This window comes from Numenius arquata, chromosome 6, assembly GCF_964106895.1.
Source record: "Numenius arquata chromosome 6, bNumArq3.hap1.1, whole genome shotgun sequence".
Classification (NCBI taxonomy): domain Eukaryota; kingdom Metazoa; phylum Chordata; class Aves; order Charadriiformes; family Scolopacidae; genus Numenius; species Numenius arquata.
The window spans coordinates 10,435,350-10,462,319 of record NC_133581.1 but is presented as its reverse complement, the minus strand read 5'-3'; the positions used below and the strand labels follow the sequence as shown (position 1 = coordinate 10,462,319).

General features: G+C 34.6%; 1 protein-coding gene across 1 annotated transcript; it reads left to right on the top strand.

Annotated features, from left to right (window-relative positions):
• Positions 1-44: 44 nt before the first annotated feature.
• On the top strand, positions 45-25,861 carry AK7 (adenylate kinase 7). The gene is made up of 18 exons (XM_074149032.1): positions 45-122; positions 685-864; positions 1,956-2,064; positions 3,114-3,208; positions 3,995-4,105; positions 6,929-7,012; positions 7,570-7,658; positions 8,188-8,278; positions 10,971-11,048; positions 11,804-11,953; positions 13,463-13,591; positions 13,899-14,031; positions 15,435-15,563; positions 16,593-16,661; positions 18,566-18,763; positions 22,122-22,342; positions 24,496-24,654; positions 25,823-25,861. The coding sequence occupies exons 1-18, from the start codon at positions 45-47 to the stop codon at positions 25,859-25,861; spliced, it is 2,142 nt and encodes a 713-aa protein (XP_074005133.1).
• Positions 25,862-26,970: the final 1,109 nt, after the last annotated feature.

Sequence of the window (26,970 nt, the reverse complement as noted above, 5' to 3'; positions counted from 1 at the left end):
TCCGGGTCGTCGCTTAGCAACGGGACGCGTCCCCATCTGTGGCGATGGCGGAGGGGCCTGCGCCGAGCTGCCGAGTCTTCCTTAACCACCTCGACTCCTACTGCGGCCGCAGCATCGGCGAGGTGAGGGTGAGGGCCGCGGCTTCTCCCTCAGCGGTTGCTGCCTGAGGCGCCGCCGCGCCCCCACCCCCGCCTGCTCCGTCTCGTGGCCGGGAGCGCCCGCCTGGCCCGCGGCCGCCGAGGGGTTCGGGGCGGGCAGGAAGGCGGCCGGGGAGCTGGAGTCACCCAGCTGAGGAAGAGGGCTTGGGGGCAAGAAGGGGTTAAGATAGGAAGGAGAAAGAAAATGAGAGTTAGGAGGCGGAGATGTGGGTAAAGCAGGTCGAAGGACCTGAGGTAACAGCTGATCGCTACGGAGGGAGAGAACATCTTCCTGAGGTAACACCTGCCAGGTTGCAGAGAAGAGGCATCTAGGGATTCACCAACACCTTCGACGTTGAAGCGTAGGACACAAGTCAAGACAAAACTTTGTAGCTGAGGTTGAGGAGTCCCTAACGTTTTCCTGTTCCATGGAAAGCTGTGTTCTGAGCTCTGAGAGTCAACAGTGCTGGGGTCTTCCCAAGACCATGAGGAGCTGTGTGGTATTCAATATAAATTTGCATACAAATGTGTGTCTTGTGTATTGCAGTATTTATCCAGGTGTGTTGTTGGGGCATCGCTTGAAAGCATAGAAGAAGAAGAGGAGGAAAATGAAAATAATTCAGCTGCTGAAGTTTCTAGTAAGCCAAAGGAGGGAGTCTACCAAGTAGTGGGTACCCTTTCCGAACCAGGGAGTACTAAACCACATTTTGCAGAGGAAACATATGCAGTAAGTGTCTTATTTCAGATTGCCATTAGACAACATTAGAAATACCACAAGTCATGTAAAACAACCTGCATTAATAAAATGGTCTTTTATTGCTGCTGGAAGCTATATATTTTATTCTTTTTGCTTCATGCATACTGTTGTCTCCTCCCTGCTAGGGACAGTAAATAGTAAAAGGAAGGAACTCAGACTCAAAATGGATTTTTTTAAAAAGTAGTTATGAACAAGAGAATGATGATCCACAGGTCTGCTTTCTTTTTCCTGTAAAACACACACACCTCAAGTATCTCTCTTGTCTCCTCTTGTCTTTTATCACCATTTTAAAGGTAGTGGTGCTGGAATCAAATTTAGTGTCCCTCTTCTCAACTGTTCCCTGAAATAAAAGCTTTCCCTAACAGTTAATTGTTCTGAATACCTACATCTTTGTATAAAGATATGTCCAGAGTTTAGTTAACTCAAGGAGGCTTGCTTTATTTAAGAATGTGATTGTTTATTGCTTGATTTAGTTTTCTGAAACTAAAATTGCCTCTAACTGTCTAAAATTGATTATCTGGAACCTCTTCAAACATTTGAAAATTTTGATTTAAATGTCTATACAGCTGTGCTGTTCAATCAGAAAATTACGGCTGGCAGTATTTAATCTTAATCACTACTCTTGCCCAAAGTGTTTGTTGGACTTGAGCAAGTGATGTAGACAATCTGCTTCTAACAAAAATGTCAGGATGTTATTTTGCAAGGAAATAGACATTTTTTATGTCTTCTCCATTCTGCCAGCTGATCCTTGCTTAAAACACCTATAAAAGTTATAGGTATCTTTGATATTCACAATTGCACTGAAAATATGAATCCTAAAATAACACTAAAAATTGTGCATCTTCTTGAACTAATGTGTACTGTAAATGAGAAGTTTCAGCATTTAATTTACATTTCATCACCTTATTTGTATCAGTCTTATTCTAACAGAATTATTCTAACATCTCAGTGTCTGAAACTACATTCTCTCAGTAAGTTAAACTTTCAAAGAAAAGGAATTATGGATACTTTTTAAATTTATTTTGTTTTAAATGACAGATTCTAACTTTTTTTCCCCCCAGGTCTCTTCTCAAGAAGAGCTCCTAAGTCACTTGCTTGAGTGTAAGATTGTTTTATATAACATCACTGAGGATGCAAATCAAATTGAGGAAGCAACATGGGCTGCTTCTGGTTAGTATAACTATTAACTGAACAGAAAATTTGTTGCTATACAGCCATAAAAATTTACCATAAATGTATAATGAAATTATCTGGGATTTACCATAAAAGTATAATGAAATTATATGGGATACAAAGTTTACTGTAATATAAAATTGGGTTCCTTGATGGAGAAATGCTGCATTAATTGTTCAATTAATTAGCAAGGAACTATGGAATGCACTCTAACATTCATAAGCTAAAGAAGCTGTCATGGAATGGTCCAACACTTTAAATGACATATCTGTGTAAGAAGTTATTTCCCTAAATAACTATCAACCAACATCTTATCTGTTTGCATTGGGATGTGGGTAGAAAATTTGCTCCTGTGATATTCAGATAATGTTTCAATATTTTATATAATTATTTTAAGTGTATTTTGACTTAGAAGTCCAATAAAAAAATACTGCTAACAGTCTTTCTGAAACTTTCTCCTGATTGTTACATCCAAATACTAATGGACATCTGGAATCTTTTTATGGTGACAGTGCAATATTGTTCTTTATGTGATAGTTAAACTAAATTATGCTTTCCTATCTATAGTATAAATAGTGGGGTAACATCATCAGTTTTAGAGGACTCAGAAAAACATAGCCCACATTTAATAATTTTGCTCTAAATTAAAATAAGGAAGCTTTACTTGAAGTCTGTAGATTCTCTGTTTCAATCATGAAAAAAACCCCACACTTTTTTTGCAGTATCTCAGTAGTCAATAAAGATGAATCATTTCCTAGTGTAGACTGTTTCTTTTTTATTTTTTTTTCTCCCTATGATATGTAGCTCTATGGAGATGATGTTTATTCCCAATAATTTGATTCTTTATTACCTTTATTAGTCTATTTGTTTTCTTTCCTGATTTATTATCTCTATCTTATACCAACCCAAATAAAGACTATTTGCTTAAAAATACATATCACATAGAATGTTATGGTATAAATGTCTATACAGGAAATTTATAACCGCAAAAATACAGCTTGAGTAATAGTTTACAACAAATTACATCCTTTGCTTTCATTCAACAGCCCTACATACAGAAATAGCGAATTTTGCAACCCCAAAGTTATTCATCCTTATTTCAACAATAATGAGCTGGGCAAAAAGCAAACCCCCTGACCCTGTAAGTAATGTGAAAACATAATTTTTTCTTTAACTGAATATTTCTTTTTAATGGAAAATATTCATTAAATGCGATTAAAGAAAGTATTCCAGTACGCACTTCAGCAACAGCTAATAAAGTTAGTGTCAGCAAATGTGTTTTTTCTCATGATCCTTTCACCTTGAACCACTACTTACTGCCAAAATTGTTAAATTTAGTTCACTGGACAGAGAAGCTTAAGCACTGGGGTACAATGATAAAGGCAGACATTAGGGACTGCTTGGACAAGAGGTAAGATCTATGGTAACCACAATACGCACTGTCCTTCAGTCATAAAACATCCCACATTTACTACATATTTAATGAAATACATATTTAAATCAGTGTATAGACAGATAAATAGATACATCTTTATATGTTAAGCATAGTCAGGAACCATGTGAGATGCTTTGTAGTATGCTATTGCAATTCTCAAATTTAGGCTTATAGAAATTGCGCACATTATTGTTATTTGTAGCAGTTGTCAAAGTTTTTCAAGCTTGTGTAATGCTATATATAATCAAAATTCATGGTTTTTTAACATATAAAAAGTAGTTAAAAATCTTTTGCTGTGAAAATTGAAATTGAACTATTGAAATTTTCAAGATGTTGAACTGCAAGTACCAGAATCAGAAGTTTTAAGAATTTCAAGTTAAGACAAAGTTAAAACAGATTTTAAAAATATTTTTAAGAACTTATTTTAACCATCTAGGCCTTTAAAAGTTGTTCTGTTTTATGTATATCACAGCCACATATTTTCCTTTGTAGGAAGATCCCGAGATTCCTTTTACTGATGAAGATTATCGCAGAAGAAAATCTCATCCTAACTTTATAGATCACATAAATGCTGAGAAACTCATTCTCAAACTTGGGAAAACTGTATGTAAGGAACTTGTTTATAAAAATAGGTTGTTTGGTCTTCTTACTTAGAGCATTATCTTAGTAACCTGATAAATATGGATAACACCAATTATTAATGAAGTATCAAACACAGAGAAGACTATAAAGTTTTCTGAAACAGGTGTCTGCATAATACAAATGCCAAATTCTGTCTTTTTTCCTTAGATAGTGAGTAAATCATCCTTATCCCATTTAAAAAAATATATTGTTTCATTGGTTGTATCAGAGAAAAATAAAGCTGAGGCTTACGTGGGGAAACACTTGAGGGTAAAGAATGTAGAGGAAAGTGTAGTTTTAAAGAGATGCAGCATCTGAGATATTAGCTATTAGCAAGCTATGTAAATATTATGGCTCATTTAAATACTTAGAATATATTCTGGCCACACCTAGCATGTTCCTGGATAGTTTGTGCTCTTGGAGCAGAGGCCTTGTTGACTTTTATTCCACCCTATAATTCACTTTAAAATCATGGCTGTAGAGCTGACCCAGAATAGCTAGAGTAAACATTATTGCTTTATATGTTTTTTAAAATCACTTCCTTTGGCTTTCTTTCAACCTGATTAGATGATTAATCTTATTAGAGAACAGATGATGCCTCTCTCGGTATTTAAGAGGTACTATTAAATAAATACCAACAGTGGCTCAGATTGTGCTTCACAATTCAGGAAAATTGATGCTGTTGTCATTAGAGATGGCGTACTGTGGAAGTTAGGAAAGAGAACTGGAAGACAATGAAATACACTATATAATGGTGTCATTTGGTCATTCTCTTTGTGTGCTAGCAGTCTCCCATAATAAATATAATTTAGTGTCCATTGTAGAAATTTACATCTGGCTTATTATAGAGGGGGAAAAAAACTTTACTCTGATTTGAGTATACATTTGTATATCATATCACACTAATATCATATCTTATGCCATGCTGAGAAAATAGCACTAGAAATTATATTCTATTCTGACATGGGCTTAATAGCACAGAATGCCACTAAAATTTAGTTTACAGCTTGAAAAATCAGTGATAAGTTGTTCTTAGTTTTTCTATGCTAACATCGAGTTATTCTATAAGCCTATGGAATAACGTTCATACTTATGATGTTAGAAACGGGAAGATTGTAAACAGTGTTCACCGAACCTCACAATAACTTCTGCCACCAGTAACACCCAGATGAACTCAATTTTTCTGACTAGTCCAAAGCACCGAGTCACTATGTAACAAAGGTATTAATACAGCATTACCTTCTAAATGTTTGCCAGGCTGACTGTCTGTTGAGAAGACAGTAGAACAGTATGTAGCAGTACGTGGTAAAGCAACTTGAATATTTTCAGTATATACCTCTTGCAGGCATTTCAAAAGGAGCCCGTTTCCTCCAGATCTCCAGAGGCAGCTTCAATGGGTATCATCGCCCATGTTTAGTTTCTGTTAGCAGTTTGGAACAGGAAGGCTCCAAAGCATCAGTTCTTCCCAGCAGATCAACATTAGCTTCCTGTGATGGCTGGAGACTTCTGGATTGCAGTTCGTACTCATTTCTAAATTCAGTGGCATCTGGGGAACGTGCCATCTATGGAAGAAATGACAGTGTTGCCACTCACCTGCAAAAAGCTCATCGGGAAATACTGAGATTCATCAGCCGTGTCATGTAAAGATCTTGCACTCAAGAACAGAAGTGTTTTTTAGCCTTCCTATCTGTTCAGAGTGCAATTTAATGGCTGTTGTTGCTCAAAGCAAGGTTTCACTCCTCAGAGTTAGTGTATCTCCCACCTATATTTTGCTTAAAATTCTGCAAGAGCTATGCTTTTAGAAGTCTTTGCTTTTTACCGCTAGCAACTTTTTATCTTTACTTTTGTGTCAAGGCATTTGGGCTGTGTAGCTTTTGTCAGAGAGAAGCTGTTCACTCTGGGGTCCTGCCAAATTCAGAATCCTTGGAGAAACATCTGCCTGCCGCAAACAGAGGAGCTCTTCATCTCCCAGATCTGTTCTCAGTGGCATCACAGTTCCTGAATTTAGACCTGTTTCTCACTTCAAGCATTTTATTACAAGAAAACAAAAAAAAACCAAACGTAAAACAACGAAAGCCTAGAGCTGGTTGTAATAGCTAGAATGTGACATCTAGTGGCTTTAATGAATATTACACAGGAACTTGAAGGTCTTTACCCGTGCCTACACACACTGTGTGTAACTTGAGCTTGCCTAATAATTGTATTATTTTTTAAAGGAAGTATATCCAAGTCATCTCAAGTAGTATCTTCTCATATGTGTGACTTGTGACAATAAATAGGTATTTTTAGAGAACTTGAACCTGTTTCAGAGGTTTGTATTTCAGTGAAGTTAGCACTCAGTGCCAAACCATGGTTTGTCTCCACAAGTGGCTACTGCGAGGTAAACGGAAGAAAATCCTATGTGTTACATTCTTCTTAAGGGAGATGAGAAATAGCACCTCCTGTGCTTTCTCAAGAGACAGGTTTTTCCTGACGGAAAATTTCCTGATGGAAATTACAGGATGTTTTCTTCAATGGGGCATGTTTGGAGTCTGTCCAGACCAATCCTGGGAGCTGCTGCTCTTCGGGTACAAACAGTTTCTGTCACGGTGCTACCCAAGGAAACTACGTGTGTGAGCTATTATGCTATCTGCAATGTCTTCTAATTTTAATGTTTCTTGTGCTGACTAACAGGCTGTTGCATTCAACTGAGTTTTACATGCTTTGTGTATTTACTACACAAGTACTCAAGTTTCAGGGTAAGCCACTATCCCATTTGCAGTACCGTATTTTTATAAAACCTTTCTTGTTGATTTTACTTCGCAGAACAAACATAAATTTTCAACTTATGTTGTTGCCTCAGGACATCAATATGGAGCTGGGGAAGGACTCTTGCACTACTTTTTTAAGGTAGATATCCAACTATTTTTGAAGGTTCATTTAATTTCTAGGGACAAACCATATCGGAATTGAGTGCATTTTTAGTAGCTTTGTATCATAAGCTTAATGTTTCTGTGAACAAACTGATTATTTGATTCCTTTGAAATGTTTTAGGTACAGCGGAAGTGTTTTCTATATGTTTGGCTGCATATATTTGGTTTTTTTCCCATAGTTTTTGAACAGTATCTCCATATGTACTTTACACTAAGAACATGTCTATCCTATCAGTGGAATCAGGAAAAAAGTCTTTCTTCTCAACATTATATTCTCCTTTTTTCCAAGCATTTCTTTTATTTACGATACAAAATAACATTTGTCAAAGAATATCCTTAAAAAAAAAAAAAACAAACAAGTTTCTTGGGTTTTGTAGGCTGCCAGTCAGTATTTCTCAGACTTGTTTCTTTTACTGCAGTTCCATTAATAATTGAAGAAATTGATCTTTAAATTCTAGTAAAAAAATACTCTTTTTTTAGTTCTAGTTAAAAGTAAGCTTTTTCTCCTCACTTCTTCTGCATTTGTATTTTCAGATAGGTTGGCTTAACGAGACTCCTGCAATACCTGTTTTTGGAGATGGAAACAATTTTATTCCAACTATTCATGTTCTTGATTTAGCAGCGTAAGTAAAAAAAAATTCCCCTGTACGATAATTGATACCAAGCTGGATAACAAATCCAAATCTACTGGAGAGTACTGAGCCTTTTAAATTGGCGTGGGTGGGTTTAAGAACACTCTTTGGCCCTTCTTACTAAGTCAGACAGAGACTACCATTTCTTTAGTAATAGATAAGCCTCCTGGAAACCTTATCTGACTGTTGCACCACTACTGTGCTTTTAAGAAATTACTAGCAATGCTCAATCTAGAGTGTGATACCAGTTAAACTGGCATAGACCTGGAAATGGATCCTGGAATCCACAGTAGGCTGTTAATATCTTCTACAGATGTTGCTTTTTATCCTTTGAACTTCTTTCAAAAAAACATATTTTGCTGTGCTTCTTTATAAAGGAAAATATGTATGAAAATATCATGCTCTAAAAAGTTCTGCAAGATTTTACAGACTCTTTGTACTGTTTCTGAAATATATTTAACAATGAAAGCCCAGTGTGCTCTTCTAACTACCAGCACTGACTGTACTTGGTATGTTTTAGAGTCTTACAAAATATAGCAGACCACAGGCCACATTCTCGCTATATACTTGCAGTAGATGCATCTATGCACACTCTTCAAGAATTAATAAAGGTAAGAGATGTGATTCTTTTTTTTTTTTTTTCAGATATCTTTAAGGTTTTAAAAGCTATACATTTTACTGAAGTACAAGTTCGTAGGTCTTCCTGAATTATCTTGTGTAGTAAATGACAGGGAAAATTACTTTGAAATCCTCCGAGACTTCTTTCCTTTGGACAAAATAAATTACTTGGACCTGAATTTGCAGAACCAGCTTTTGCAGTACTGTCATTAAGTAGAAATTTTACCTAAGAAAGTTCTGGTGAATTGTTATAGGATTCACAGTACTGTGATTGGATCCTCAGTCTTTAAGATGTTTTTCACTTCATTTTGTAGGAAGATATCTTCGGTTTTCAAGTATTTAGAAATTAAGTCTAGAAATAGTCTTGATGACACTGTTGAACTATACACTGACAGTGAGAGTCGGCTAATACAATATGAGACTTGCTCATGTAGATCGAGCAAATGCTATGTAAGGACCAAGCAAGTTTTTGGTTGTGTCAAAAAATGTTTCATGGGCCAGTGCGTTAGGCAGCTCACAAGAAGATGCAACCTTTGTTTTGGTTCAGGTAAATAGACAGCGTCTCACTGAAAAGTTAATAGTTGAAGAGCCATTCTGTATAAATGACCATAATGCAATTAGTCAACATTCCTATAGAAAAAACAAAGGTCAAAATAACTTTTGCAGCTACAGTCAACCATAGGAAAGAGCATTATATAAAAATGAGCACAAAAGTCATTAAAAATATTAAGTTCTTAGAGGAGAAGGGTAGTGGCTATTGAGACTTGCATTATTAGCCATATAAGGCCATTTTATGCTGCTTATTAAGAAACATTTGGGAAAGAGAAAATTAAAATTAGCATTGTAAAAGTGTAGGTTGAAGAAAAGATGTCGGACGTCAAAAAGTTATGCTTTTGTCCAGATAAAGAAAACAGAATAGAAAAGATCAAGAGATCTGGCAGGATAAGTGAAACACTTGAAGATCAACTATCAGGAAAGACTCAAAATTAATATCCTTTTTTCGAACACTTAAAGAACAAAAAACCTGCTAGAAATTCTATAAGGCAAATTGAGGATTATGGTACAAAAAGAGCACTTGGAGAAGACAAGGCCATAGCAGAGATGCTTTGCATTAGTTGGCACGGCTAAGAATTTATTTGGAAGCATCTGACTGCTTCAGGATCTTTTTGTGGATAACTTGTTAGAGTATCTGTAAAAAACTAAAGTAACTCTAGAAAAAGATTATAGAATGAACTGACAAAATGAACACTAAGAAACCACCAGAGTCTTATGGTATTCACTGAAGAGGTCTCAAATAACTCAAGGAATAAATAACTCTGAATTGCTAATTCACGCACACAACCTGCTGTTTAGCGCGGTCCTGGCACTTGAAGGCTGGAGGATGATAAATGTGATGCCAATGTAAAAAGAGAGCTTCCTGAACTGTTTTGGGAATTACAGACCAATATGCCTAATACCGTTGTCTAATAACCAGGTACATTATTAGACATTATAAAAAATTAAATGCATTAAAGGACACCCAGATGTATATGATTTATTTGGGAAGAGTCAGTGTGACTTTTGTAATATATTTTCTCAATAAATACTTTCTAAAAAAGTACTTTCAAATACTTTGGAAACCTCCTACAGTTCTTTGATGTGACCAGCAAATGTGGATAAAGGTGAACAAGTTGATGTAGTCTACTTGAATTTCCCAAAGGCTTTCAAAGAAGAACTTCACCAAAAGCTATTGAGAAGCAGCTAGGCACTCTCAGAAAAGTGGCTGGGTCCTCTCATGGGCATGTGATTGTTTAGAAATGGGAAAGAGAGGGCAGGAGTAATGAACAATTCTTGTAGAGAAAGGAAGCTGCTAGTGGAGAGAGTGTTGCAGAGAGTGCTGCAGAATGCCATCTAGGCAGGGAGCTGTACCAGCACAGGGGAAAACTGGGAAAGGTACATGGGAGAGAAATACCTTGGGAGTTAATTAAATATACAGCAGCTATTTCTAGTTTAGGAAGTCTCTGACCTGAAAATAGTTGAAGATTAGAAGAGCATCTGGAAAGAGTATCATACATGCTTTTCCCATTCTTACTTTCATTTAGACGTCCACTCATTCACATCATAGAAGAATGCTGGAATATATGTAGATTTTATCTGACTACCAATTTTTATGATTTTATGGAATCTAGTGGGGTTTTTAATCTAAGAGCTGTAGGAGTAACTAACAATTTCTGTCTAATGATGAAATGAAAATGTTATATGCAGAGTTATTGGTGGTGGCATTCATCTGAAAACCGTTCCTGATTGTTTACAGAATTAAATACTTCAAGAACCTGAAGTGAAAGTGCTCAGCAATAAAATAGGTCTCCAAATAGATCTTGAGCAGCAGGAAGTTGTACATAGATTTAAGAGCTTTGGAACACTTTTCTGTGGTTTTGGGTTGGTTGGTTGTTGTTGGGGTTTTGTTTGGGGTTTTGTTTTGTTTTGTTTTGTTTTTTATTGCAAGTACTAAAGGAATCATATAGCAAAACAAAGGTGTTCAACACTAACATTAAAGTTAATATACTGTTCTTTGTCTATTTCAAATCTGATTTTTCAGGTATAGTGTAACACAAAATTTAAAGCACGTATTTCCATTTTTTCTAAGAATATGATTTGATAAGTGTTTTTTTGTGGGTTGATTTGTTTTGTTTTCTTTCTTGATAGTGTATCAGTAAAAATGTTGGACCAGGAAAAATTGAGAAGATTCCAAAAGAAAATGCATTCCTGAGCAAAGAGTTAACAGTTAGTATTGTTTTCATTTTATTACTTAAGAAAAGGATGTAAACTTAGGAGTATAATATCATGAAATATATGATTTATTTTTTTTATTTGACCAGAATTTAACCCTAAAACATGCCTAAAATATATATATAAAGTGAATTTAAATTAGAAAATAAACAAACTAAAATTTAACGACCATAGAACAGACTATTTTGAGGAGTTGCAGCCTGATTTAGAAAAGCAGTGAAGCACTGATATCACTGTTGCACTGAGCATACTGCAGCACTCTAACAAAACCTACACAAAATGATAAAAAAAAAAAAAAAAAGTTAATAATGAAGTGCTGCTAAGGCTGATGAACACAGCATATATAAATTATGTTGTATTCATCTATTTATCTGGAATAAACTGCTCATAGGAGAAATAAACAAAATACAACCCTGGTAATTTTAAGATGGTACTTGATAAATTTATGGAAGAGGTTATTCCCTGCCATTATACAAAATTTTTGTATTGTACAGAATAATTGGTTAATGGTTTGTATTCTAATCGTTCATAAGAACATTCAAATACAAATATATTTATTTTTTATATAAAAATGTTTATATTTTTTGAAAGCTTAAAATGTCTGTTTTGCTTTGTGTGCAAACCTTCTTTCCCTATGCTTTAATTCTTTCTGTTCTCATGCCTCCATTCTAGTCTCTAGTTCAACCTAACAGTGTTCTTCTAACATGCATAGCTTAATTCTGTAAATAAATGTAGCTTTGCTCCCTCAGCAAATGCATTTGGATATGTTGCTTGTGAACCTGCGAATGGAATCTATGTTTCTGAAAGAGACTTTCAACATTAAGTGGGTTGCTCAGACAGGACTGGTGGAGAACATTGAACAAATCGTCAAGGAATACAAGCAAAGTCGAGGATTACTGGTAATGGTTTGGTGTACACTATTTTTAAGGGCTACTTTTTTTTTTTTCAATAGAAATGGTTATATGAACATGAGCTTTAATTTCTTTAAGTAAAAACACATGGAAGACTGATATAGATGCAAAATAAGTGAACATAAAAACTGAAAATTAAGTTGAAGAAGTTAGAAAAGAGAATATTAATTAAAACAATAATAATTAAGTTTTATTTCCTTTATGCCTAAAACTAAAATCCTGTAAATGCAAATAAGCTTCCTGATGGAGAAGCTGCTGATGGAGAAACTAGTTCTGGAACTAGTTTCTGTATGCAATATATGGCATTCCTGGTATATTTTGCTTCAAGAACACAATACATGTACATTTTATTTAAGCTTTTTCACAATAGCCAGTAGTTAGGCAACTATTTTGTGTCCTTCATTATATTTAGTGAGCTAGGATATTCAACAGCAATGTAGCTTTCATTTTACCCTGCTCTATTGTGTAATGTAGTGAGCAACTTTGCTGTTTCCTATGTTAGCTTAATGGTTAGAACTTCTGCATTCAAACGTATACGGAAGGCTATTGAAAGGTGCAGAAAAATGCTTGCATACATTCCAGTACTGATTGGTATGATAAAGTTTTTCAGCATGTCTAAATCTTGGTCAAACTTTGAACAAGAGTTCAAGAGGCATAAAACAAAACACAACTGCTATTGTTCAAAGTTGTTCATGAAAAGTCCCTGCATACCTATGAAAAGATTATCAGATATGTGTTTGGGTTAAACTACTGCATCTGAGAACATATGCATGTAGTTCAAAAAATTCAGTACAAAGTATAGACATATGAAATGGCAAGGAGAGAGAAGGCTAGCTAGACCTCTGTCCCTGTCACTACTCTATTAAATTTGCAGAGTTTGCATTGTCTGATTTACTAAATTAAGACAGGCAGTTAATGATGTATGATTTTGAGTTGTTTGTATAATATATTTAATAAGTGTATATTGGAATCTGAATTACACTTACTCATACACAAGCTAGGTAGGCTGAAATGATGAGTCATAAATATCTTAAGGTTGTGACGGATCTGAAATTTTTGAGGTCAAAATAACCATTGTGATGAGAGCAACTCTACCTGTAGAGTTGGGAAATAGAGCTATTGCACATGTATAGTAGAATATCTGCCACCTCATTCCAAAATTCACTGCATCCTGTCTATAGGGTTGTGTTTTGTCTCTTTTAACCATTCAAATACTAATAGTGCCACTGTAGGTTGGTCTGTGGGTCTAGTAAATAGAAGCATGCTTCTTCTCCAGTGGTGAAGTTGTACATTTAATTTACGTAACTGTGTTACTCAAAGCCTGTGGATGAGATAGGAGATATTCACCAAGAAATAAATAAATGAATAAAACTAAAATAAATTTTCATTTTTAATTATAATTGTTATTTCCTATTAGTTATAGTAAAAAGATTGTTCCTTTAAAATAAAAGCACCTGTATTGTTTGAATGATGTTATATCTTTCTTTTTTTTTCCAGCCTCTCAAAGTTTGCATTCATGGTCCTCCTGGGGTTGGCAAATCCACCATTGCTGAAGAGCTCTGCAAACACTACAAGCTACATCACATTAAGATAAAAGATGCGATTTCTGAAACAATAGCAAATCTGGTGTGTTGCTGTTTTCTAATGTTGCTATTATTTTAATTTCTGTGATTTTAAAATGTTTGGCATCATTTAAAAATTAGTTATAATTCCATTATTTTAGAATGGAAATATCTTTTGCCATACTGGTCACCTCTGGGGGTTTCACTGAACTCTTCTTAGAGGCTAAAGGTTGCTCAGTATCTCTCTGTCTAGGAGCATATATGAAAGGAATTGCTGGTTTGTGGTTTTTTTCCTTTTATTATGTCTGAGTATAAAAGAAATTTGGCTGTGGAATTTCTGAGCCCATTCATATTTCTGATCTTGTCTTCAGGAGAAAATCGTGGTGTCTAAAGACAGTGTGGGAGAAGAGGGAGAAGATGATGAAGAAGAGAAGGAGGGTAAAAATGCAGAAGCAGCACAAGAGTTACTAGCTGAAATAAAAGAAAACATGGAGCAGAATTCAGGTAGGAAATAAGAAGTATATTTGTGCTTTAGAACATTTACGTTCTATTAAAAGGCAGATTTGTATGTGCCTTATTTAAAAAACAAATACAATGTTTTACATTATATACTATATACCTTATATATTAAAACATTTTTTTTTTAATCCTGTGGTGCTTTTTTAATTGTAGAAGTTCCATCTTTATATTTTTAATTCATTTAATATAATTCTTTTTACCCTGTAAGTCATTATATAAGTAACGATATACTCAGAAGCATTAGATTCTTGGCCAGATGTTTTTAAAAACATCATGTTTTCTTCTCAGAACAGGGAACATAAATTGTAAAATATAAAGTGAAAAGTGAAGCACATCTTTAGCAAATATGCAAAGAGGAAAAGTATTCTAGTAAGAAAAAGAATTAGTCCACTGTCATATGAGGTTGTGGAGTTTTTTAAGTACCTTATACCTCATTTTGGCCATCTCTAAAATGTAAATGGTGTTTACTGAAGCATGTAAAGAATTTTCAAGTCTGCAGATTGAAAAAGGTCAATAAAAATTGCCATTACTGAAAAGTACTAGTTATTATCTATACCATCTATATATGCATAGAGTCATGTAGTTTTTGACATTTTCCATGTGTTATAAATTGATCCTCCTTAAAAATGCATTCTATCACTAAAGGTTTACCTGATTTGGATCTTGTGTATCTGCAAAGCAATGAACTTGTAACGTACCCAAAAGCTTCAGTAATGAAATCTATGGCAGTATCTCTTTTAAATAATTTTAAAATAATGTCTTTTTAAATGGTAGCATACTTTTATGATTACAATAGTTTATAAATATTTAAGATTTTTAAAGGCCAAAGGAAAATAAAGCAGGAAACTGAAGTCAATGGTTGCAAAAGGACAAAAAATCATATCAAACCAAGCTTTTTACTCCCAAAATTGGCTCAACGTAGGCCAAGTTAATAAACAACTTCATATCTCAATCTATTAATCTGAAAATGAAACTTGTAAAACCTATCTCATGTTTATTTTGCAAGACTATCTTTAAGTCTTACTGTAAACTATAAATAGAAAATGATTGCTTTGTCACATTTTTTTCCCTATAAATATTTCTTTACTGCTTCTATTAATATCTGATTGCATTATTCTAAAAAAAAAACCAAACACCTTCACGTTTAGTATCCTTAAGGTTCTAATATTCATATCCTTTTAAACACAAATGTAATTTTATTTTATAGCTACACATTTATAATCCATTGATTGCTGAAAACATGTAATATACAAATAACTCAAAAATACGTATTTTTTTTAGGGTCTAAATAAAAGTTTCTCTGATAAATGAACTAAAATGTTAGTAAAATAATTTCAGATATCTCTTTTCCATAAACTAGGTACCTATTAACCTTCTTTGTGTCTTAGGTCGTCTAGATGATCAGTATGTTATTAAATTTGTGAAGGATAAGCTTAAATCTATGCCTTGTAGTAATCAGGGATACGTTTTAGATGGGTTCCCAGAGACCTATGACCAGGCAAAAGATCTTTTTAATTGTAAGTACTGCTGCTTTGGTTTTTATTGCTGCTGACACTGCCATTATCATTATTGTTCTCAGTGCCATAGCAGTTGAAGTGCACCATCAGAGTAATAACTGCAGTGCAGGACACAGAACAAAGTTGTTTTAACAATGCTTAAAATGTAAAAAGGATTGTAATGCACCTTATTTAATTTAAGCACTAGATGGTTTTCAGACTGTCTTTGCTGGCAAAATACTAAGTAAATGCACAAATATGGAGGATGCTTTCTTGTTCTGTGTTGGTCTGCTCTACGCAAGCAAGCTCTAAGGCAGAATTTCACCATAATATTTAAGGGCTCCTTATAAGGGGATCCAGTCAGTGCACCAATACATGTTTTATGAACCAGATTAGAGTGGGTATATTAGATTGGCTAAAGTACATATGACTTCAGAGGAGATCTGCGACATACATTTCAAATTGTGAGCAAGCACTGTCCGTGAATTAAGACCAAGAATCATCTCCATATGCAAATTACATCATGAGGTTCGAAGGAAAAAGAACCCCAGTCTTGTTCAACTTAATATGCTGGGCTATAAATGATCATGCTCAGCTGATGCTCTTCAGGCAGTTTTACTGATTATACAGAACAGCAGACATTCACTGGGCCTAACTAAAGTATTTTAACAATACTACTGTAAAACATTTCTACTCACTGTTCTGAGCCCTGTCTCTGTTTTTGGAAGAATAATATACTTGGCAGGAGGAAAGGGCAGGGTCAGGACAGCAGTTCTAAAACTGGACACAATTTAAAATTGTGTATGCATGTGCTTACTTCTGCTATACAGGTAAACAACTATTATTGTCCCAAGGCAGAATTCTGTGGTGGCTGGCAGCATTAATTACTTACTCAATTATCTAAACTGGTGTCTAGGTTAGATTAATTTCCAGCAATTCATATAATTTGAATATAGACAAACCCATGTTTGTACTGGGCACATTTTCAGCAAATACAATGTTATTGTTGCTTCAAATGAAAATGTTAAACATTTCTTACTTTTGTTTTAGTGGAAAGTGAAGAGGAAGAAGAAGAAATTAAAAGCAAAATACCTAAATTTAATAAATTAGTCACACCTGGTAAGTTTGATAGATTTCTTTCTAAACAAACAGACGAGTTTTGAAATACTGCTGCCACCAACGAGAAGTCTAAAATATCACTCCATCTGTTCATATTTAATTTAACATAAAATAAATATCTAATTTGTGTAATGCTGCTGTCCTTTTATTTGAAAGTGAACAATTAATCAAAATGAAGGTTTTGGTTTGGTTTGTGGGCTTTTTATTCTTCTTTTCTTTTTGTGAAAAAGCCATCAACTGTTGTCTGATAACAATAGTAGTGGCTGCCTTTGTTGCGATTACAGCAGCTATTAATGGAACAAAAATGAGTTTCTGAACTTGGCATACTAAAAAAACATAAGTTTATCTTTAGTATGATATCTTGAAAGATGTTACCAAATTCATTTTAATGCATCAGTGAAGTTGGGAATTAAAATAGAGTAGTTTTCATCTATGCAGAAATAGCTTCATCCTGCTTTTTTTGCTATTCTCTATTTCTTTGGAAGTTTTAATTACGTTCAAACAATAAATTTGGCATATTTTGTGTTACAAGATATGTACAGTTAGACACTATGAAGATTGAATATCTCAAATGCTTAGTGTTTCAGTAAATAATTTACTGGCTTCAGTGAAAGTGACGAAAATTCAAAACTTTCTGAAAAATTCCTTAGTCCTTGCACTTCCATGAAGAGGACAAAGGTTTGATTTAAAAGGCAGGCTTCTAGAAAGTTTTTAACCACTTATGAATTGCTGATTTCTGAAGTAAATAATTTCTGTTATTCATAAACAAACCCACTTTTAGCCACCATTTCAAAAAAGGAAATGGGAATGAATTATTATGATGGGCTGGAGAAGTACCACACTCTCTCCCGTAACAAGGACTTCAGGCATGGGATCTGTTTTAAGAAGTTTTAAGAAGATACTTTCTCAACCTTGGAGGAAACTTGTTTTAGAGAACAGAATGGTCCAGAAAGGATTTTTGTTGGTTTGGAGGGGTTTTCTTGGGTTTGTGGTTGGGTTTTTTGGTGTTTTTTTCGGGGGGGGAGGAGCTGTTCTTGATTCTGCAAATTTATCTCTGATGTCAGAAAAATTACTTCCTGGCTTTGTTAAATTAACAGGTTTCACTAGTATTGAGTAAGGATATTAACAGCAATATCAGAATATATTGTGATAAATTATATGATGCTATATTTAATAAATACAAATTGATTGTTAATAAAACACTGCAAGATTCAGCCTAATGAAACTACAAAATATGACACTTCAGAAGTGAAGAAAGGAGACAGGAATGTTTCTATGAATCTTTGAAAGATTTCTCATGGCTTTATCTACCAATAGCACTACAAATAACATTGACACTAAATTTTTATGGCATGTGGTGGCATAGTATCTTTAAAGTACTACTCAATTTATTTTTTTTTTAATTTACTTTAATTCAGCAGATACACCTTTATTTGTGAGATCACAATAAAGGGTGATGACTTTCGATGACTTGACAAGAACGTTGTTAAATTTTCCAGTGTTACTTGCTGCTTTGGCTACAGAATTCATAAGAATTTTTTTCCTTCTATACTTATTACATGTATGAGTTGTATGATAGCTTTCTCAGAAAATTTGGGCTACACTGGATTGCTGTTTTTAAGATTTTTGTGCTGTTTATTGCAAGAATAGCCTTGTTGATAGTGCTAAGAAAGAATTTGGTGAAATTGGAATATGTAGTTTCTTCACACGTCTCAATAATGTTGAGTTGCTCTACTTGGAGAAGTTGAGTATAAGCATTTGATAATTAAATTCTCTATAAAGATATAACCAATTCACATCTATTTATGTTCAACTGTAGTTAAAAATCTATTATTAACAGAAAATAGGTAAGAAAGAAGAAAAACAATAGCACATAAGCACTGATAATGTGTTCTTCTTCACAGAATTTGTTATTTCTTTGACTGCATCTGATCAGTTCCTTATAAACAGAATAATAAATCTGCCAGAGAGTGTTGTGGCTGGAACTCATTATACCCAGGACCGGTTCCTGCAATCCCTGAATCTCTTCCGAGAGTTAAACACAGAAGATGAGACTGTTCTCAACTATTTTGACGAACTTGAAATACATCCTCAGTTTATTGGTATGAAATAATAAAATTAGTAGGTAAAATATGAATAAAAAGGTTTTGTTGTTACAAATTTAACACTTGTGAAGATCAGACAGTAATATGATAATATATATCTAATATTTTTAATTAACATTGCAGAATACATATACAACAAGCATTTAAATACAGACCTGCAAAAATACCCGTATACTCACAAGGATTCTGAATTGTTCTCATACAGTTAATCTGTTTTTACAAAGCAGGGTTTTAATTGTTAATTTTTGTAGGCTAAATTATCAAAATAATTTTCTGACTTAGGTTTTCTGACTTAGACCTCTGCACTGGCATCCTTCCAGGTTTGTGTAACAGTATATTTTCATGGACTTTCAATATTATAGTTGCTCATATTTATTATATGTTTTCTTTAGATTTATCCTCAGATGCCATGACAATACATGGGTAACCTGTAAACAATGAAGCATGGAAGAAAATTATTAAAGATTAAAGGGGGAAGGCTAGGACTGCTTGTGTTTTGTGCTATACCTTTATATGAGAAAATTTGTCTTCCCTACACACTATCTAGAAAGTTGTGATTACTAGGAAATCTTGAGAGGATTACTATAATTTGATTATTCAAAAACAGTGAGATCAGGGTGACAACATCCTTAAGAAAAATGCTTTGGTTTTGGTGGGGTTTTTGGGGGGAGGATGTGGGGAGAGAAGAAAGAACAAGGGAAAACCCTGCAACTAAAATCAAACTGCTGATATTCAGAATGTCCATTTGACATCAGTTATGAGAAGTTAATTGTTGAACAGCCTCAGTCATAATTGATTTCCTTTTTTTTTTTTAATTTAATGTCAGTCATGTAGATTATCTTGAGAATAATACCATACATGTGTTGTTAGGAAGTGTAGTAGTGGAAAAAAAATAGTGTGTTAGTATAATCATTTTAGGATTGAGGTAATTTGGCTACAGCAAGTAAAAATGTAAGATATGTTAAATATTAAGGTCTGATGCCATCAATTAGTCATATTCTTATCTTAGACACTTCTGGTTATGCAAGTAGTAGCACTGTCCAAGACCATGATTTATTTTTGTGGGGACTATAAAGTGTATACTCTATGATAGAATATTGCAGTGTTTTCTGCTAAGAATAATTCCCAAAGATTATTTTTAAACTCTAGCCTGTTATAAAAAGGAAACTCACTGGCCTATTAATTTTAATTATTCAAGTATCACAACTGTGCATTCAGTGACTTCCAGATGATTTTCACATTCAGTTTACAGTCTTGATTCTCATCTTCAAAGGAGCATTGTCTTTAGGTTCTGTTTATCTCCGAAACTGCCTCTTTACCTATATTCACGTCACTGATTGTTACTCACCAAAGTATGCAAGCTTATAGTGTTCTGTTGTGAAATGGTAAGGACAGATTACAAAGATACCTTCAGTTCTGCAAATACGCCTCCATTCTAGCTGATGGTTTATCAGATCCATAGAATTAAGTAGTATCAGATTTAAACAGAGACAACTGCTTTCTCAGTCACCTTCTGAAGGAATTTAGGGGGAAATGGTTAAAAAATTGTGCTTGATTTGTTAAATATTGACTCAAATTAATCTTCCTTCCATCTTAATTTTAGAAATTCATAACATATGGCTTTATGAATTGCTTTTATCGTTATTATTTTTTCTGAGTCTGAAATATGATTAGTGCAAAGGAGTGGGCTTCAAGATTCTGGGAACCCTACTTTGCTACAGTGACTCACTGTGTCTTGTGTCTTGTTTTTCTCATCTGCAAACTGGGGATGGTGACACAGGCATGTTAGATCATCCACAAAAAAGCATGTTAAAGTTGTAACAGCAATTTCCTTTGAAGATCTTCATTTATGAACTCCTTTCCTGGTGATCTTTACTCTCCATTCGTGTCAGTGCTAACCTAATTTTTTAATTAAAAGGTAATTTATTTTTGAGGATAAATGCAGTTAATTATGATTGCTGTAATATTTACATTGTAATCTTGCTTGGCCACCTAAGAAAAAAATTCAGTTTTTGAGACCTCAAATTCAATGCTGAAAGAGTTCTTAGCAATACTTTAAATTACTAGAAAAGTAGTTTGCATGCTTTTTTTATATCCAGGTGCAGCTAAAATTGCAGAAACAATGGACTGCTTGACGTAGAAGATGTATTATTCTTTTAATTTTGAAAGGAATGTAATTCCTGATTTCTTGGAAAGAAGAAGCTGTAAAAGAAATTTTATCATGTAGAATTATGTTAGCTTTCTCCTCACTTCATTAGCAGAGTTTGGACTTCAGGTCCATATCACAAACACTTAAACTCTTGCAATAATCGTGTTAGCATTGGACAGCTATCTTCTGTCTGAATTAGTGATTAGGAAGAAATGGGAAGCATGTTTTGCCAATGCCTTTCAAAATAACTTCATAAAGCAAAGGCCTGTGGAGTAGGGACAACTGGATTCTCATCTAAATTCTGTAATCTAGTTGTTCTGGTTTTTCCCTTTCCTCTGTTTCTCTCCTTACCTATTCCTGTGCCTTTACTTCTCCAATCCCTTACCACTGAACAAGCCCTTTATCTCTGTGTTCTCTGGATACCTGGAAAGCCCACATTTCCTCTTTTCCATGCACACTTGTATACCCTTTCTGCCAGATGCCTCCCCACACTGAATGCATACAGAGCCCAGAAAGCCCTGCCGACAGTCCTCTTTTTTCTGTATTTTTTTTTCTTTTCCTTCTTTTTTTGCAAGTTTAATACACAAGAAGCCTTCAGCAATCAAAAGGGAGAAGGAATGAAATGAAAGAGAAGGTCTTGCTCAGTCTCTATGCTCCTACATGAAGCTACAGATTTGTTTTGTAGATAAGACACAGTAAGAGCTCAACTAGAGATAGGTCCGTGTATTTGTAAATCTGTGTAAGTGAAAACTTTGGAGTCTGTTGCCAAATCCTAACAACCTATTGTGTAACCTGCAGGGGAGACAGGGTCAAAAGCTGATGGTTTTATGCATCGAGGTAAGTTGACAGAGGATTGGTGACAGGAACATTTCTGATAGTGAATGACCTCATTTTCAAGTTACAAAACTTAGGCAAGCTGCAACTGATAAACAGAATAGTTGTTAAAATTATTTTGATACATTTCTGCCTTACATCATCTTAAAAGGACAAACTATTTTAGCTGAAACTAGTAAATAAAATCAGATGTAGAAACCTTAATTCAGCGTAGAAAAAAATGGGCATTTATAAACAACTGAAAATAACATCTTATACTTGAAAATTGAAATAGCACGAACACCATATATTCTTAGGTCTTGCTGTTATTTACTGATGTCTATTGATAATTGACAAAAGCTGTGAAAAGTTCTCTCTTGTATTGTTTAAAAGATGTAGCCAAATTTGAAGATCTTGAGAACCGATTTATTGTAAAAGAGATCATCAAAGAAATTGGGGAACCTCGGAATTATGGTTTGACGGATGAAGAAAAGGATATTTTGGAACGCAAAGCAGCTGAGGAACGCCTTGTCAAAGAAGCTCAAGAAAAAGCAGAACAAGAGCGTAGAGAAGCTGAGGAAAGGGCTGAAAGGATGGCAAATTGGGAAGAGTGGGTAGGTTAATACATATTTTTGGGGAAACCATTATTATTTATGTGTTTTAGATGGCTTCCAGCAAACCGTTAAGTAGATACACTTGGAAAGTGGCATAAATTCTCTATCATACTTTAAATATGGGTTAGATTATCTTCACAGTGCATTTTGATGCCCAACCTAAAAAATATAGTCTATTTCTGATTACAGACATAGCATTTTTTTTGCATGTTGGTATCAGCATGTTTTTAAAATACTTTTATGATACTGTTCTTGTTGCTGTGACAGACTCTTTTATTTTACCATTTATAAACATCTACTATAAGCAACGGTGTTTTTCCAGAAGCAGTCTTCTAGGACTTATGCATTTTGCTCACTTCTAAGCAGCTGACCAAGTCTTAATTATGCTTTTCAAACAAGATTTTTAACTCAACACTGATTAATATTCCAGTCTGTATTGCAGAAAGGTTTCTGAGCCTGCAAGAGAAACACCTTTGAGAGCTGAGTCCTCAGTTCAGTGAGGACTACCTGATGCAGTCTGAAGGATGCTTTTTGGTTCCTAATACTTTAATAAGTACTTGGTATTTAGGCTACCTGACCTCACAGGATTTGCACATGATGCTTTTTCCTTTTTTACTTTGCTACACCTAAGGATATTTTAGGTAAATAACCTGAAGTGCATACTATTAAGAATGTTCTCGCTCACACCCAAACTCAGGTTGTTTCACCAGAAGGCAGTTCTTCTATTGTCTTCTTCTAGAGGTGTTTAAAAACAAACTGATCATTCCACAGAAAAATCCCTTTCTTACATTTGAATGCCCATACACATCTATGCAGAAATAATATCCTGAAATTACTCACTTCTAAAGAAGCATTTACATTGCTCTGATATTGACTTGTAAGTTTTTTTTGTTATCTCTATACTTATTTACAGCTTCATTCAACCTTAAATAGCATTTTGTGCTCTCTGTAAACTTGTCTAAAAGATTACTAAAGGCAGTTAACGCATTTTTAGCTATATTCAATCCCAAACTAACTTTCTATCTAACTTTCAAGAGAGCAAACTGCGCATTATTCAAAGTTAAAGTAAGTGTTTAAATAAAATGTGTGCTTCAGTCTAACCTTTTGAATAGGCAGATGCACAGGAAATCTAAGCAACTATTCATTTGCCCTTGAAACTGTAGATTAACTGCCATCTCTGAGTAGAGACCAAAGACCACTTATAGGATTTATTCAATAGCACTCCTGGATTGAGTGAATAAGGTAAATACCTTTTGCAGATATTGGTATATCCATTTTATCTGAACATTGCTTTTGTGTTATGCCTTGGGTACAGAAAAGCAGTCTTCAGAGTATCATCTGCTTGCTGTATCTGTCTATGACTCAGGCTACTGATGAATAAAATGAGAGAAGAAAGGACAATAAAAATGTTTTTAAGTAATCATCTTCTGGCTAAAACTACTGCATGTATGCATGCTATTAAATGCTATTAAATGGAAGAAAGAAAAACTTGCAGCAATTTTTTTTCCCCACCCATCCTACTTTTTGAGTGCAATCATAGTATCTGTTTTAGCCTGAATTCAAGAATAGATTTATCTGGTGTAAACAGATGTAATTCCCTGTAGTTAGTTTATTTAACTCTCACCCCCCTTGAAAACTGACATAAATGAAATAAAAACAAAGCAAAGAAACCAAACCCAAACCAAACAAATAAAAACCCAACACAATTTACAGTTATTTAGAGTCAGGTGTCTCTTCTGAGTAAAAATATCCTCCTTCCTGTCCAGTTCAAAGAACCCTCAAGAAACCATCTGCGTTTGCAATAGTACTAATTTTTTAAATGATAGTGTATTCCAATGATTTTGCCAAATATCTTATGGAAACAGAACCACTGGAAGACTTCAGAATATAAAGAGAGAGAAATAAAATAAGTTTACTAAGGAGATTATTTCAGTTTTCATCATGTTCAATTCTTTGCCTTCAGTGTGCCGCGTGCTCTAAATTTAATAAGCAGTTCATGGTTTTTCCTGCCAAGTTGTGAGTTTTAAAGTTCTGTCTGCAGCTTCTAACACACTTTTTTTTCCTTTAGGCCACCACTATTATTAAATTCAGTCAAGTGCTATTTGTTAAGTGCTAGAAACTTTATTCTTTATGATTGTGTTCATTATTTGTAGAATAAACATCTGGAGGAAGTGAAAAGACAAGAACAAGAGCTACTGGAAGCCCAGTCCATTCCACTACGAAATTACTTAATGAAGAATGTCATGCCAACACTTATGCAAGGGATAAATGAATGCTGTAGGATCAGGCCAGATGATCCAGTTGATTTTCTGGTAAGCTGATTACGTTTTTTTCTTACATATGTTTGAAAAAGCTTAAGGAAAATATTCACGTAGACCCAAAGAATCTCTGTTAACACGAGGACTTAACTTTTTTTTCTCCCACTGTCGTGATGAAAATTAATTAACAAATAGTATCTGCAATTCTGGTGTGCAGCAATTATTGCAAAAAACTAAAAACCCAGCAACTACAGTTTATGGCATCAATTCATACTGTGTATCAAGTAAAGGTATAATCCAGTTTTGCTAAACAGTAACAGGACTAGAATCACTACCAGACTCTGTTCCTCTTCGGTGTGTGCACCCCGCACATCTCACGTACCCTACCAATTCTGCTGGGACAGAGGTCTGCAGAAAGGGGGACATCACTTTCCATCCTGCTTACACCCCTCTAGGCACAACAGAACATGTACTCTTCAAGTAATTCCCTTCACAATACACAGATAAATTAATGAGTAAATCCTCTAAGACATTCATAGAATAATTCCAGTTGCAAAGGACCTCAAGAAGTGATCTGGTTCAACTTTTGGCTGAAAGCAGGGTCAGCATTGCATTCAGACAAGAATTCAGATGCTGTGAAGTTATTGCTGTACTGCTGTTCTTCCTGCACATACTAAGAAAGTTATTAACAAGCTATCACTATTTAATGAAAAGAGAGTTTTTATTAACCAAGGAAAAGCTTAAAATGAAAGCATCAGTGTTGCGTGCCGCTTTAAGCGCTAAGGAATGTTTAATTGTTTTAACCTTTTTGCTTACTGATGAGTGACAACTATCTGTAGCTGTAGGAGCATGAGATCTTCCCTACTAACTGTCTAACTTCTAAAGCTCTTCTGGGTCCAGAAACCAGGCCCTAGGGTGCTCCCTAGGATTTTCCATGGAGTGACAAATACTGTCATAAATAGCTCACTTACTTCTCTTGCCCTTGATAGAGACGGGGTGACTCCTACCAAGAGGGAGAATGAGGTGGGTAGTATTTTGGATGGTATTCATCGGGAAGAGGTTTCCCTGACGTATCTGCCAGAAATTACATTTTAGAACCATTTAATACTTTCTGTGATTTTGCTTAAAGCAACGTTATTCACTATACTTTTGTTATTTTGTGTTATATTTTACACTTATTTTCAAGTCCCTAATTTTAACTTTGAAACTCTTCTATTTATAGGCAGAATATCTCTTCAAGCACAATCCTGATATCGAATGAGAGAAACATTAAATTCTAACAGCTATCAAAAATGTAAAGTAGAAAGGGGGAAAATTCCTAACACATTTAAAAAAAAATACTTAGTTTCTGAAACTATTTTTGTTTAGGCTTATTATGTAATCTCCGTTTCTATTTCTCATACTTTATTAATATGTTGTATTGGGTTTTGAATGTTCCTTCTACGAAAGTACCATTTACTACACATATTGATTAATCCATTTACATATCTGTATTTCATGTCTCTTTGAAACGGTGAACTGTAAGAATCTGTTTTCTATCCAAAACTTTCTTCCTGCATTTTTTTCAGTTACACGTTCTATTTAAGCAATAAATAGAATCAAATTGTCCTGATCCTTAGTGGAGGTAGGCACACAGCCTGAGGAAAAACTTCTAAAAAAAAAAAGTGGTTTTGCTGAAAATGGAAATAAAGAGAAGCAGCAAGCTCTCTTATTTCCCCTCCCAGCTGCCAAGAGACAACACGTGACGCAACATAGTCTTCTTTTGCCATACTGAGACTGACTGATAAACAGTTTCCCTACACACTTATGTCATTAAACCTGTGTTTTTGTTTGGAATCAAACAGATGGGTGTAGCTCTTATTTAATTCTTTTCATCATTCAATATTTGATACATGTTGTTGTTAGATTCTTGAAGAATCTAGACTTTCCAGCATGTGGCTGTCATTCCTTTTTATCGACTTCATATACTTTTCACAGAAACCATCAATATCTATGCTGATTGAGCTGAAACTGGTAACACATTTGGTGTAAAACAAATATACAATTTTGTCAAAACAGAAAGCAGTGACTATTTGGGAAAAGGGGGGAAAAAAGAGGAAAAACTGAAAGAATGGTGATTCAGAAACACATTTATTTTATCTATTACTTTTAGTATTACAATTTTAAATGTATTAATGCCCGATGTGCTTATTCAGATATATTAACATTTTTACAGAGAAACAATCCCATTTCATGTGTTTTCAGTCACACGGCCAAGACAATTATAGCCAGGAAAGAGTCCAGAACCATCATCTACTCCATAGAAACAGATTTCTTTGGGATCTAGATTCCCTGTACGCTGCCAGTCCAAGTTACCATCTATCACGAGGC